At 39.5% G+C, this 15,655-nt stretch overlaps 1 protein-coding gene across 4 annotated transcripts in view; it reads left to right on the top strand.

The window, feature by feature from the left end:
* Window positions 1-9,280, top strand: part of arhgap32a (Rho GTPase activating protein 32a) — a 28,259-nt gene extending 18,979 nt beyond the window's left edge. For all 4 annotated transcript variants that reach the window (XM_084418264.1, XM_084418263.1, XM_084418262.1 and 1 more), the window contains 14 exons: window positions 464-586; window positions 678-755; window positions 1,308-1,389; window positions 1,703-1,852; window positions 1,961-2,063; window positions 2,487-2,631; window positions 2,727-2,809; window positions 3,090-3,197; window positions 3,295-3,440; window positions 3,548-3,749; window positions 3,850-3,995; window positions 4,691-4,765; window positions 5,036-5,686; window positions 6,154-9,280. In XM_084418264.1, the coding sequence (XP_084274390.1) occupies window positions 464-586; window positions 678-755; window positions 1,308-1,389; window positions 1,703-1,852; window positions 1,961-2,063; window positions 2,487-2,631; window positions 2,727-2,809; window positions 3,090-3,197; window positions 3,295-3,440; window positions 3,548-3,749; window positions 3,850-3,995; window positions 4,691-4,765; window positions 5,036-5,686; window positions 6,154-8,417 (4,356 nt within the window). In that variant the 3' untranslated portion in view covers window positions 8,418-9,280. The remainder of the gene's footprint in view (window positions 1-463; window positions 587-677; window positions 756-1,307; window positions 1,390-1,702; window positions 1,853-1,960; window positions 2,064-2,486; window positions 2,632-2,726; window positions 2,810-3,089; window positions 3,198-3,294; window positions 3,441-3,547; window positions 3,750-3,849; window positions 3,996-4,690; window positions 4,766-5,035; window positions 5,687-6,153) is intronic.
* Window positions 9,281-15,655: the final 6,375 nt, after the last annotated feature.

The raw sequence follows: 15,655 nt of genomic DNA, 5'->3' as shown, positions 1-15,655 counted from the left end.
CTGTTTGTTTACCTACACTACACCTGAAGGCTTCCTGTGGCTGCCTGCCCAAATCCTGTCTCTTAAATACAGTTGCAATTGCCAGCAAATTGACTGTAGTGTATTTAACAAAAGAGGTTCACACCTTTATTTTAACAACGGTAAATTCCTCACAATGTCTCATAAAACACAAACCCATTTTAGTACAGACTTCAGACCTTTGTGTATAATACAACAGTTCACACCCACTTTCTTATATCTAGTTAGTCATTAACAAGGATAGCAGACACCTGACTCAACTTGTCTCAATCCATAAGCTCTTTGCTTGCTCTTTCCCAGCGTCTTGTGTATTTTCCACACTGACGTTGCACCTTTCAGGTCATCGTAAAAGGGAATATGAAATCACTACATAAGGTGATGTTTTATTGGTTACTGATTATATGCATGTTCATATGTTTTGATGCATCTTTCTTCACTCTCTTAGATTGATAACAAAGGGAACCACCTGCTGGTTCACGATGAATCATCTATTAATGTTCCCGCTGTAGCTGCGGCCCATGTCATAAAGCGTTACATCGCCCAAGCAGCAGATGAGCTGTCTTTTGAGGTATGGTTATAGTATCGTTATACAGTATATGGATTTGGTTTATAGGAAGTTTTTGGAGTAAAGTAACTGAAGTGTAATTTCTCTTCAAAAGGTTGGAGACATAGTATCAGTAATTGATATGCCTCCTAAAGAAGACACTGGCTGGTGGAGGGGCAAACATGGTTTTCAAGTGGGTATTTTTTTTATTTGTCTTTAATTTTTTATTTTTTCAAAAAAAAAACAATAAAAATAATTGATGTATGTTTTATATTGTAATATTTTTCAAAATAAAACCACCATATATTCCTGTAATGGCACTGCAGTTTATTCCGCTGCATGTGTAATTTCATTAAAAAGCCCATAGGCCTATGTGTTGGAAAACTGTCATCACTTTGGAATTAGGTTTGCTATACATTTGAGACGTTTTTGCAGCTTTTTTGTCACATCTGAATCAAAACATCGACTAATTACAGTCAGTGTTTCTCTTAGTGGTGATAAACGTGTTGTAAAGTAATTGCTACTGATACACAGGGCTATAAATAATGTATTCTTATTGTTCTGCAGCAAGATTGTAAATGTCATATATAGAGGGATTCACAGACTTATTCACAGCTGTGTCTTTAAGAGATTTCAGACCGTTTAAAGAGAGTAATTATGACAATTTTGCCCTTGTTGAAATGAAGTGAGATATGAAGCATATTTTGGATTCACAGCATTCATTGTTTTATCTTTCCATTCACAGGTGGGATTCTTTCCGTCTGAATGTGTGGAACTGATTAGTGAGAAAATCCCTTCAAACGTGACCAGCTCATTGGCCAAACCAGGTACTAACTTGTTGCCCAGAATATTGTAAAACAGAGATAGTTTCTTCTATTAGAGAGATGACGCTCATCAGCTGATCAGTATAATTAAATAAAAAGAATGTAACACATTACAAAATAATTATTGCTTTTATAATAAGGACCAACTAAGACCATTCATTTTGAAGGATAAAAAAAATAATATTAGTATTCTATTATAGGTGCATTACTTTTTATTCCATTTCAAATTAAATTTAATATCAGCCTTAGGATATGTAGAGGTGTTACAAGCTGGCAACAGATTTAAAAGCTTTTTAAAATTTGTACTTTTCTGTAGTGTCTAAGAAGCATGGCAAGCTGATCACATTTCTGCGCACGTTCATGAAGTCGCGTCCCACCAAGCAGAAGCTGAAACAGCGAGGTATCCTGAAAGAGAGAGTGTTCGGCTGTGACCTTGGAGAACATTTGCTTAACTCGGGCCATGATGGTGAGAGGAGAGAGACATTTGAGGACGTTTATTGCATCTATATCTTTCATTGGAAGGTAATACTGTGTAAATCATATTAAAAGTGCAGATTTAATGTGTGTTGAACAGTTCCACAGGTCATCAGAAGCTGCACCGAGTTCATCGAGAGAAATGGAGTCGTGGACGGAATTTACCGCTTGTCTGGAATTTCCTCTAACATTCAGAAACTGAGGTGAGGTTTACAGTATGCTTTTTAAAATTCAGTATACGTTCGAAAGTAATTTTTCTGAAGTATATAAAAATGTGTACAGAAAATACTAAAAGTTTGTTGTTGGTAAGGTTTTAAGTATTTTATGCTCACCAAGCCTTTATTTATTTGAACAAAAATACAGTGAAAACAGTAATATTATAAACAGTTTTATTTATTCCCATGATGGAAAAGTTGAATACTCCAGTCTTCAGTGTAACATGATCCTTCAGAAATCATTCTAATATGCTGATTTGCTACTCATTGTTATTATCAATGTTGAAAACTGTTGTGCTGCCTAATATTTTTGTGTAGACCATGATCCTTATACTTATTTTTAGGATTCTTGGATGATCAAAGTTTAAAAAATGATATAAAAGCAAAAGCATCAACTTCCTGTGTCTGCAGGCACGAGTTTGACTCGGAGCATGTTCCAGATCTCACAAGGGAAACCTACGTCCAGGACATTCATTCGGTGGGATCGCTGTGCAAACTTTACTTTCGGGAGCTTCCCAACCCACTGCTGACCTACCAGCTATATGAGAAATTTTCAGTAAGCTTCAAACTACCGCAACACTGATACATTGAGGTTTTGTGTGTAGTACCAATATTGGAACACAGAGGTGATGATTTGGCATATTTTCCCAGGATGCTGTATCCGCAGCCACAGATGAGGAGAGGCTGGTCAAAGTCCATGACGTCATACAGCAGCTGCCTCCCCCACACTACAGGTTAGATGAGTGCACAGCATCCTCTGCTGATGAGAAGGAGAAGTGCAGTTTTCTCTTTATCAGATGATTACCTCATTTTTATTTTTTTTTTTTTTGCTCATTGAGTGTTGCATAATGCATAATAATAATAAAGAAATAAATGCATCTGTGTTTAAATATAAAGCAATATTTCACCCTAATATCTGTCAATATTTACTCATCCTTAAGTTATTCCACACCTGTATGACTTTATTTTTTCTGTGTAACACAAAAGAACATCTTGTGCTTTTTTTTTTTTCAGGACACTCGAGTTTCTCATGAGACATTTATCCCGTATGGGAACATACAGTGCCGTCACCAACATGCACTGCAAAAACCTTGCAATTGTCTGGGCTCCAAATCTTCTCAGGTGACTTCAACAGTGCTTTTGGGTAAAATTGCCTGTAAAAAAATAAAATAAAATGAAAAAAAAGTTGAATTCATTCACTGTCCCTCAAATGTTGCAGGTCTAAACAGATTGAGTCAGCGTGTTTCAGCGGTACCTCTGCTTTCATGGAGGTGCGCGTTCAGTCGGTTGTTGTGGAGTTCATCCTTAATCACGTCGATGTTCTGTTCAGTTCCAAACTCAGCACCCTGATCCGCCACAGCACAGGTGAGAAATGAGCCTCAGCAATTCTCCTCCCACCAGAATTGATTTTTAGATTAAACTCTACTAATGAGGATCTTAAATGAGCTCATAACTCTAACCTGAATCCACAGGCCACAGTACTTTAGCTCGACCAAAGTCACTGATGGTGAGCTCTCCATCCACCAAGCTGCTTTCTCTGGAGGAAGCCCAGGCTCGGACTCAAGCCCAGCTCAACTCTCCCGTGTCTCCTGACAGCAAGTATATCGATGTGGGAGAGGGGCCTGCCGCTCTGCAGGGCAAGTTCCACACCGTCATAGACTTCCCTTCTGAGAGGTCTGTCCGTTTGTTCTGGTTTTAGTCTTATGGTATTTTCATTATTTTGCAAAAATGCAGATGTGGACTAATAACTGGAAATTGTTGCTGGTAAATGTAGGAAGAAGGGCTCAACCAAGGCAAAGAAGTCTCCTGTGGGAAACTGGCTTTCCTTCTTTAATATGGGAAAGTCATCTGCTACTGCCAAGCCCAAACTGCACCGCCATCCCAGTGAGCCTAATGAGATGAAAACCACACCCCTTCCAGGTGCAGCTTTGACTCTTTTTAATACAAACCTTTATCCGTTCCCAAGCCTAGTGAGCTGCCTAACCTACAGGGCATTTTTAGTCATCACTGTCACACTATATTCAGTACTCAAAAGCATTAAATGACAATTGAAACAGATGTACACTACTGTTCAAAAGTTTGAGGTTGGTCATTTTTTTAACGTTTTTGAAAGAAATCTCTTATCCTCACCAAGGCTTCGTATATATATATAAAAAAAAAAATACAGTGAAACGGTAATATATTGCAAATATTATTACAATCTAAATTAACTGTTTTCTATTTTCTATATTTAAAATTGTAATTTATTCCTATGATGGCAAAACAGAATTTTCATCAGTCTTCAGTGTCACATGATCCTTCAGAAATCATTTTAATATGTTAATTTGCTGCTCAAGAAACATTTCTTATAATTATCTATGTTGAAAACGGTTGTGATGCTTAATCTTTTTTCTGGAAACCGATATTTTTTTCCTCTCCGGAATTCTTTGATGAATAGAAAGTTCAAAAGAACAGCATTTATTTGAAATGGATTTTTTTGGGGGGTCTTTACTGTTAATTTTATCAATTTAATGCACCCTGAATAATTTTTTTTTAACTGACCCCATACTTTTGAACGGTAGTGTAGCAGGATAAAAAAACAAATGTAGTCAATGAACTCTGGTTCATTTTTACAGGTGGAAGAGGAGACACTGGAACACTAAGATCTGCTAAAAGTGAAGAATCTCTGTCCTCTTCACATAACTTTGAGGGTAAAAATTACATATCACTTTTTCCATTTCCATACTTAAAGGTGCTTTAAGTGTTAAAATACTGAAACACATAAAACTGAAATATTCTTCCTGAGATATCACATCTGTCTCTCTGTCTTTGATGTTTGCTGACATATCTTTTTATGGTGGTGTGGAGAAAGGGCCCCTTTACAGAACCTTTAATACAGTTTTTTTCCAGTGACTTTTCACCTGTTTTACAGTTGTTACTGTATATTCATCCATAGACTGATCTCTGTTGTTCTGTCTCAGGTGGATCAAAAATCTATCGCCCACGTAGACCGCTCTCCACCAGTGATGCTTTGTCAATCTCCTTTAATGAGGAACTGCTGGACAGCAGATTGACTGGAGACTCCCGGTCCAGTCTCAAAGACCACATAAAGGACACTGTTTCCTCTTCTTCTTGTGTGCCAGCTCTTATATCTCCACCCCACCCTGCAGCAGAAGCAGAGTTTATAAGCATGGCCTCCTTAGACATAGACCCGTTGGCCTTTCAGTCCACGCAGCTGGTTGATCCCACAGCGTCTGAAAGGGAGAAAAGAGGCAGTCGCAAGAAGGCGGGAGGCAGCCTCATTGAGGCAGAGCCTTTAGACAAAGTCACAAGTCCCTCTCAGCCACCTGATCTCATCCCACTGCACTCAGAAGATGCAAATCACAAACTCTATGAAGTGCCGGCTGCCTCCACTAACCTGGGGGTGGGCACCTCTAAGAACGGCCAAGAGGGCACAGTGAAGAGCTCAGTAGCAAAGAGTAGTACTGTGTCCTGTCCTTCTGACATTATGTCTCTTGTGAAAAAGCCCAGTGTGTCCACGAGAGGTGGGGAAGGCCATCAGCGTTCTGCGAGTTTTTGCAAAGCAGAAAATAAATCTGTAGATGCCAAGGAGCACAGAAGAGCAGACTCGGGTCAGTGGCAGCCTTACATTCCAAATATATTTATAAAAAATAACAAATGTTCTGCTACAAGTGTCATCACAGAAATTGCCGAACCCAACACTTACACTCATTATTTTGTTTACTTTCCCTAAAAGAGTAACTGAATGTGTTAAGCTGATAATTATGAAAATTAAAAAGATTTATTTGATTAAAAACATTTCCAAGTACTCCAGTTTGAGTTGTTAGCAAGAAAACATAACAATATTAGCAAGACTAGCATTAAACTTGAAGGAATAGATAATAATAATGATGAGAGAAAGCTAACAATGTTAGCAAAACTAGCATTTGACCTAATGGAATATGTGGAATAGGATTTTTAGGACAGGATATTTAGGATATTTGCAAGAGAAAGCCAGAAAGTTAGCAAATCTGACAAATTGTATTTTGGTCCTGTGTTCCTCCATTTTAAAAGTATTGGTTTGTTTTTTTCCTTCTAGGTGCAGTGACATTTGAATGTACGCCTGGTTTGGTGAGGTCTGTGTCTCTCATAACTCCCCAGCCTGCAGTAAAAAGTGCTGCCCGTATGCTAGCTCTAGAGCTAGCTGAATCCGCCCAGCAGGCCACTCGACTCAGCAAACGTGGAAGCTCTGAACCTCCCACACCTATTTCTCCAGTTAATCATCAGAACCCACTCTTCACACTCCAGTTTCCTCCTCCTCTACAGACATCCTCTGATAGAGAGGAACGGTATGTGTCTAGCAGGACTTTCCCGGATCCATCAAGCACCATGTCTACTGAAAGCCACACCGATGGAGGCAGCCTACGCAGCACCTGCGCCTGCCATGGAAGTGAGAGCGGACTCAGCTTCTCTGATGGTTGCGATGCACCAGCTGGTGGCCAGTGCACCCATGTGCCCTCTCAGGGTTACTCTCCTCACAGAGATCCAGAGATTCAGCTGGTTTCAGAGAGCCAGAAAACTATGAGAGATAACATCCGCCATGTTGGAGTTGGTACAGATAGAGGTGGATCAAGCCTTGCTGAGATGGAGGTTGGTGGAAGTTTACAGCCAACTCTTTCAGAGAGGTTTTCTTCCTTGGATAGTCATTCAGCCATTGATGCTCTGCACAACAAGCAGGCTGCCAATGCCGCCAACTTCAGAGCCATATTGGCGGAAACAGCCATGCCTGCTTCAGTGCATGAAGTTCTTCCACAAGCTTCAAGCACTCCACCTAGTGTAGCGTTTCAGTACAAACCCAGAGACCAAAGGTCTGCTTACTCACAACACTGGTCAAGTCCAGTTGGGCAAAGCACCCCTTATTATCAGCCTGACGATGGGCGTCCCCATCCCAGAGTTCTCTCAAGAAACTACTGCAATACCCTTGCACCGCGATCCCTACACCAGTCCATTAAATATAAAGGTCAACGGGAAGACTACTCCTCGGTTGGTCTCTATAGACATGGAGGACCAAGGTATCCGCCATTGGATGGAGCATCCGTCTACCCCACAATCCGCAGGGTACGTTCAGTGCATACTCCACCAGAGGACAAGTTTTTTTTCCTCCAGCATCAAGGGAGCCAGAGGAAACCTTACCAAAAACCACCGGCATCGGACATCCAGCAAGTGCGGCCTTACTTTGAAGATGGGAAGGTTCGGTATAGGTACAGCCCCTATTCAGAGGCTCGATACAGTCAGTGCAGAGAGAACAGTCATGGATACACTCTCTCTTACACGCTCAGCAGACTGCCTTCTCGTTCATCAAAGTTTATGGGCAGTACAGGTACAGAGTACCAGAAGCCTCTACGCAACCTCCCGGTGAACAACAAGTCAGATTTCATGACCAGAGATGTCGGCCTCCAGCCAAGAATGAAGAACCCTTCTCTCTACGGGGCTCTTAATTCAGGTTTATCTGATCGACATTTTAGTCAGTCCATTAGGCATGAAAACGCAGCCAAGGAGAGGTTGTCGGGTCCAGTTTTGTCCCAGACCCGTCTTGTAAGAGGTGACCGTCAGTGCCAAGAAACAATGCACACTAGGAGCAGGTCAAACTCTGGGAAGGAGATGCTGATTTCAACTGAAGGGGCTGATGGGAAGTACAGGGTGACCATGGTGTCCCATTACTCCCCAGAGCACCCACTTTCTGAGCCTGATATGCCTGTGCCCTCGAAGTCAGACAGGCATGGCAGTGGGCAGGGATCTAAATCAGCTCATATAATGAAGCCGAGTCGATCAATGCACAACTATCCACAACACAGGCTCGAGTCCACAGCACTGCCACGTAACCTGACCCTACATAAGGAGTACAGCTGCCCTGACTTCAAACACACTGGGTCCAGCAATAGCTACGGTGTAACACACGGCAACCAAGACAGTCTGATGTATAACACTCTCAGCAACACCAAAGAGGACTACCAGTACATTCGAGCAATGAGCAGGGACCCTCAGAGGTCTAAGAGATCGCATAGTGTAAAAACTCGCCATCCACCTAGTCAAGCGAAAATGACTCTGGAGCGGGACCACAGACTTTCGTTCTCATCCCAAAGTAGGACAAGAACTCGTAGCATGTTTGTGCCATCTGACTATTCTGCAAGTTATGTATCCGTACATCCGAAAGTCCCTAAGAGCAGCCGGGCAAGTTCTGGTGTTTTCCCGAACTACGGCTGCATGCCGCTTCATAACAACAGACTGTATTCCACAGCTGTGGGCCATCCAGGTTTTCACCAGACTGAGCTCAGGCCTGAGATGCAGATTTATGCTGAATGATTGATAAAAAATATAAATAAAAAACTATAATAAATTATCCAGAAATATACAACCTCTGCAGGGCAGTGGTTTTCTATTGTTAATAAGATTAAAATAATATTTAAAAAAGTTTAAAAATGCTTTAATTGTTCACTGAAGTGTGTCTTTCACTGTATACTCTATATATTACAGTTCAAATGGCTTAAGCAAACACTGCGTAAATTTGGGATATCACTCGTACATTATGGTAATGGGTTATAGTGGCTTTATTGCTACTTAAGTGTGTTGTTAATTTTGTCCTTTTGTTACTAGAGATCAGAGGTTGCAAAAATAATCAAAATGTGGTCTTTAATAAATACAACAATTAACAAAGTTTGCCACAGGAGCAATATATAGGAGCCACTGCCTTGTGTTTTTGGGTGAAGAGTAGTTTTTTTTTTTTTTTTTGGATGTACCATCACTGTGGAATCAAACACAGTTATACTGTATGTCAATGACATCAACATATATGATCTGACTTTTAAAGATAATAATTATGAAAGGTCATAGTCCCCCACCCCCCAGATGTTTTTCCCTATGAATTTTTATAACCATGCACTTTATAGTTGGTCTGTGTGTTATGTAACAACAGGCACTTTAGACATGAACCTTTTTCACTTTTTTGATTGTCTTCATTGAGTAAAAGATGTGAGTTTACGTCTAAACCGTTAGTTCAGTTGAACGGTAGTAATCATTACATGGTTACATATGGAAATATATATGCTGTTCTGATCAACTGCTGTTTTAGTTTTTAACAAGTGTACTGTTCTCTTTTCTCGTGTTGATTTTATGATTTCTTTTATGATGTGTTCACTTTGCTTTACTCTCATTAAAGTTATTTATTCAAAATCATGACATGTACCCTTGTCGCACCTAATGTAATCAGTGCTTAGATCATCAGGTTTTGTTTCTTTTGACAAAATCCTGGCAAATAATTGAATTATTACAGTTTGCTTTCTTAAATCGGAGAGACTTCTGTTGCTCTAAGCAGGTTTATTGGGCCGAGTTTTTAATACCAAGCACTGTCACCCTAAAGCATTTTAATCTGACTCTTCCAAGTCTTGAAGTTAAATTACTAACATACAGTCCTGTTATTGTTCCGTTTTAATGAATTTTTCATTATTCATTAATATTAATGACACTGGTTGCTATATTTGATAGTCCCTGCAGGTGTAGAGCAGTGAACAGCAGAGGGCACTGCAGCACTAGAGGACATATCTAATGATGAAGTTTCCTCCATGTGCGCTAACGTGAGGGCACATCAAAGGTTCAGAGGCACTAGGTTTCTGATGCAATACAATTATTATTTCTGCAAGACGACGTTTATTGTACATTATCCCAGGCATTTTGGTTTTAAGGTTTTGAAATGTCAGGATGTTGACATAAATGAAACAAAAGGTGGTGACTTGCAGAGTTGTGTCGCGGATGCTCTGTTGGATGCTAATTGTTTTCACTTTTTTTGTCAGTCAGACAGAGTGAATTGAACAGAAACTAAGTTGCCTTGCCTTTTTGAGCTGTAAAATGCTCTAAAATAGCCATTCGCATTAAATTCATATTTTGCTTCTACATAACTACTAGTTTCTAAAGTAATAGCTTTATATCAAACAAAAGCAATGGTCTACAGTGGAGTAAAACATTACATCCTGAGTGAAATGCTGCATGAGAAGCTCAAGATCTATTCTAAATTCAACGTAGACTTCCATCCAGAAACTAGCTACCTGCAATTTTTGATGCTTCTGAAGGCTGAAGCCAAATAATTTATAGGTGTTCAGAATTGAAGAAAGCAGATCACTAGCCGTATGGTGAGGAACATTTAATGGACCATGTTGTGTAATGCAGAACTCATGTTGTGTTGGCAGAGTAAAACGTATATCATCTTGTTTTCATTCTGTCTGAAGAGTTTGAATTGGAACTTAAGTAAACCACAAAAAACTCTTACACTGTCTGTGATTTTCTGCCCCTGTTATTTTCAGCTTTAAGTAATAGTGTGGCATGGGCTAAAACACCATCAACATACTTCATTAAAATCATGTTGCGTTGTTTGTGCGTCAAAGTGGTTAAGTTGTGTTAAAAAGACACTATTTAGGAGCAGGAATGTACTGTATAAAACTAAAGCATCACTGTACTATACGAGTGCCACTAACAGCTGCAGAAATATGCTATTTGGGGATATTTAGAGCCAACAGCAGATGCCTAGACTAGAGAACCTGCTGACATACTCTCATACTCGGTGTGCAAGAGAGCTGTGTGCAGGCATATGCCTGGACACACTGGGGCCACAACTAACACAAACGCAGTCTGGAAAGAAAATTATGCTAAACCACAGATTAAAGGATGCGCTTAGGTTGAATAAAGAGTATTGTTGTTAAGTGGCATGCTTATGTTGGCTTATACAATAAATTGTTACAGTAGTCTATACAATGTAGTCCAGTCAACACAAAAAAATGCAGTACAATTTTCACCCAATTACATTTACTAATAAAAACTAGGGCATTATTAAAACATCTACCTTAATAGAATTAAATATTTCAGGTTTATATGTTGCTTGCAAAAATGTATTTGATAGCTACTTTTCAATGACTGTCGATGATGACGATGCTCTTTGCCAGCATTCCACCGCAGGAACTTTCCCCAGGAACGGGACTTTGGGGTGGTATTCGGTGTGATTCGACCGCAGGGACAGAGGCTGCATCCGAAAACCTAGACAGCTGACTTGTTGCCTTGCTGCCCTGTCAGGCAATGACTTAGCAGGCAGCGTTTATGCATGAAGTTACCTCACCAAACTAATTTCAGACAGACTTCTGAGGCAGCGTAACAAAACAGAGAGCTTTGGTGACAACCAGTTGAATATTTACTACTAACTTCTCACTAGAAAACTGGGAAAAGTTGGTCAAAATGTACACTTTACACACAAACTGACAACCAACCTCAAATTTCAGACACCATCTTTATTTTTTAGCTCAACAGTCAGGGAAAGGAACTCACAGGATTGTGGGATATCAAAGGCAGCGAAGGATCCATCTATGCTGCCTTCAAAAATCGATCAGATGAAGGTATCTCAGGAGACATGTTTCACGTCACATTACCACCTCAGGTGTGCATTATTTTTCTAGTAATTCAACGGCCCATCGTCAATTGTTTCTTACATATACAGTAAAATATAGGCCTATACAGTTGACCATTAGATGATCAACAAGAGAATGGAAGGTAATGATGATCATGAAGAAAAGTCATCATGTAGCCTATCCCATGCTGATCACATGAGTGGTCAGCATGGGATAGGCTACATCATGACTTTTCTTCATGATCATCATTACCTTCCATTCTCTTGTTGACTCGGAATGACAAATTGTCCACCCTTACCGAAAGTCCTTTGAATAATAATGGTGATGAGATGCAAATTGGTCTTGGGAAAAGATGGCTAAAAAGTGCCCTGGTGTGGTTTATGTTGTAAGATGACAGCTGATGACTATAAATTGGCATAATTGAGCTGCAGAATCCCTGTAATGTTTTTATATCAACTTACAGTGCACAAAGAAACAACACATCAGTCTATCCCGTAGATACCGTCTCCTTTTCAGGTTGTGGATTAAGTAAAATCATTAAATTCATTACATTATTATAATCCAAATAGCGAATAATTCACATTTGATGAACTGGTGCATTAAATTCATCAAATTTAGTTGCTTGACAGACATTAAAGGTACACTGTGTAGTTTTTTAAGTATACTATTAGCTTTATTCATAAATATGTCCTCATTGGTGTAAAATGACCTCTGCCAATGATCTGACTTATCCTTGTAAGCGAAGAGTTTCTTATCTTTATTTACATTGGACGGGTAAGTCCAAGGAGGCTTCCACGTCGTTCCGCCATTTTGAAAAACTATGATAACAGACAGGGACAAAAAGCACTAGCCTACCTCAACGCGTTTCCACAACACATTTTCGTTCAGAGCCAGCGTCACGTGACTGAAACCAGCTGAAACGGACAAGGAGATCAGTGAGAGGCGCTTGTCACTGCCCCGGCAAATTTGAAAGGCTGCACTGCACGGTACTTAATAATGCAGGATCATACTTATGCCGAGCCACAGGAGAAGGAATCCTCGTCGCCAAAAAAGCGAAATAACGAACCACCAATTCCAATTCCAACCATATTGGAAGACATGTTGTCATAGCTTCTTGGTACATAACGGCTACCGTAGTTGCAACACGCATTTGAAAAAGCGAGGCGCTAGAGAGCACTATTCGTTTGAATGCAAAATACAATTTCACCGCTAGATGGGAGAAATTCCTACACAGTGTACCTTTAAATAAAACATAAAACATGTAATACTATTTTAAAACCAGGCTACGCATACTAGTTTTTTCTGTAATTCAGCGTGTGGGCAAATTTAATCTCATTACCTGATAAACCTGCATAGATACCACCAGAAACTGAATTTGAATTGTGTTTATACGTGATGAATGTCTTGACTCACCAAATTTACATGCATCTGGCCGGAACCTTGTTTACTTTAATGTCAACTCGCCCTTCTATATCATAAATGATCTCATTATGTATTCCTAATGATCAAAACATAAGAAAACTTGATGATTTAGAAGTTGTTTTCCCTCTGCCAGCATCAGTTAGGGTAAATTGAGCACAGAGAAGTTTAAATGGGGGAAAATTGTCATATCAAGGACATGGGGAGAATGTATATCTTCGGTTTCCCATGTGTTGATGATTCTGTAGTGCTTTAGGTCATGGTTAGCACAAACATGCTCTACTGAGAGATGGAGGTTGAGATGGCAGCAAGATTTGTGCATTCTGCGCTGGTTTCACATTGCTCGCTGAAGTTTACTTGGTAAATCTCCAAAACTTGTATTTCATCTTCTTATCTGGCTAATTCTGTAGGCAAACAAAGGATCTTGTGTCTGTGCGACAAGACCAAATCGACCAAATCAACCAAATTTTTTTGCACATATGAGAGAATCAAAGAAACATAGGTAATCTCATAAAAACGATTTAATTATATTATAATTTAAATATGAATATATTAATTAACAATTTAATTTCTTTAAAGAAAATAACCTTTTCTTTTGATTTTGGGCTGAACTGGGTCTTGAACAGTTCTTGCTTTGTAAGATTCACCTAGATGTACACTATTTGACTGCAATGAGCCAGGTCAAGTTAGGACAGTGTGTGTTTTGAACTTATAGAAGAAATCATGTAATTCATTTCAGTTTTATTCCTCACACTGATAAAAGAGCCCTCAGAATGATTATCCATTTACCTGAAATAACAGTTATCAAAAAACGTTCAAATAGGCCAAATAGCCCTTTTATTAATGTGCCCTCAAGCGACCAAACCAGTGCGGACAGACAGTTAAAAAGACAAGAGTCCCACCTTTGCCCTTTGCTGCAGTGTTCTGTCATTAGTGTTAAACGCTGCTATTAGAGAATAGAGTCCGTCTGAAGTGAGCAGGGCTATTTGACCAACATCACTGATGCCTAAGAAAGGCACTAAAAACATGGCATGTAAAAAGCAAGTTCTAGCAGGGAAGTTCAGATATGCAGTATGACAGTCTGCACTGATCGGTTGCTGCTTGAACGCACACACACACACACGTTTCATCCTGATTATACATTTGAGATTGTACCTCTGGCTTTGGCATCTGCATGCTGATGGCTTGATTATCTATGACGAGCTGAGCTCTGATTCGCATTTTTACCCTTGGTGGAATAACTCAGCTGCAAATGCAGGGCTCTGATTTGCCTTGACACAAGAGTGAAAATCTATCAAGATCTATCAAAATGGATTTAAGTTAACAAACCTCTGAAAACCATCCATCTGCATTGTTTATGTAGTTTGTGATAATACAATAGGGTAGACCTGCATATTTATAACTGTGCTGCAGTCCATTTCGGCCATTTAGCCAGATGTCCACTGATGTCTCTGTATGCCAGGGTTGAGCGCTGCCTGCCAAAAGGTTGAGGGATAATGGATAAAATGATGGCCGTTTTTACCAGAAATTTAATCTATGGCTAACATTTAGCCAGCACTTTCCATGAATCTGGTGCACTTTGGTGTTCCATTATTATTTCTCATAATAAATGTTAGATAAACTATATCTATTGATGACATGTAACTTTTTTTGTTAAAAATGTACAAAATTTAAATAATGAGTCTATCAGTCCTTCTTCCAAAACGTGTTTTTGTCATTTGTCACAACGAGCGAGAAAGGTTGACATGGAGCAGCTAAATCTCAAACCGTTGGCCATATAGCCTACTGGAGTAGCAACCAGCATCAAGGTTTTAAAGTCCGCGTGAACCGGAAGTTGCAAACGACTTTTATTTCCCAGTGAAAAGGAATATTGAACAGAGGGCAGGGTTTTAGCGCAGCGCTCCTCCTCTCCATCTCTCGCTCATTACAGACTAACGGTTTGAGGGGAGTGGTTAAGCGTTTCCCAAACCAAGCCGTCAAACCCACGTCATCAGAGAAGGAACGCCATTCCAGACCGGAAGTAACTTTTCAGACTTTGATTAAAGATTACGACGGCAAACTATTTTTTTCTGTGTATTAACTTGCACGGATTAATTGTTCACCACAAGACTAGTAATATGCGCTAACAAAGTAAATAGGGTCAATTTTGATTTCAGTTGGACTTTAAAAAAAGACTCGAAAGTATACTATCACAGAATGATCCCATGTGATACATGTCGTAAGTGCCCTGGTGATAGAGTTTGGTGAAAAACAACCAAAATTTTATGCATTTTTTAATGAAATTCTTGACCTTGGCCGTTGGTCTTCTGTGCACGGCTGCATACTTATAAGACTCTATTAGCACTGCAGTTTACTCCGTCTCATACAGAAAAAGCACACAAGTTGTGAGAAATCAAGATTAAACATGAAATTCACCCTATGTACCTTCTTCTTTTAGGAGAATATATCCGTTGTATTCGGCACAACAAGAAGTTTTCTCATTTACATCTGTCATTCTGACTGGTTTCAGTTTGTATAAATATTGTAGCGTTGATTGCTCAACCTTCAACCCTGTTACTCAAGTTATTGTAAAAAAATTTGAAAAACCTATGCAAACCAAACTTTTTCCACACAAATCCCAAGCCTCTATTGAGTGACAGTTTCATTTTGACTTAATTCGCAACTTTGTTACCTATTCTGGCATAGGTTTATGTAAATAAACTGTACATTTATTTCAATAAACTTTCTATTTTTTGT

The sequence above is a fragment of the Rutilus rutilus genome (assembly GCF_951802725.1).
Source record: "Rutilus rutilus genome assembly, chromosome: 9".
NCBI lineage: Eukaryota > Metazoa > Chordata > Actinopteri > Cypriniformes > Leuciscidae > Rutilus > Rutilus rutilus.
This window is presented reverse-complemented; position numbering and strand designations above follow the sequence as displayed.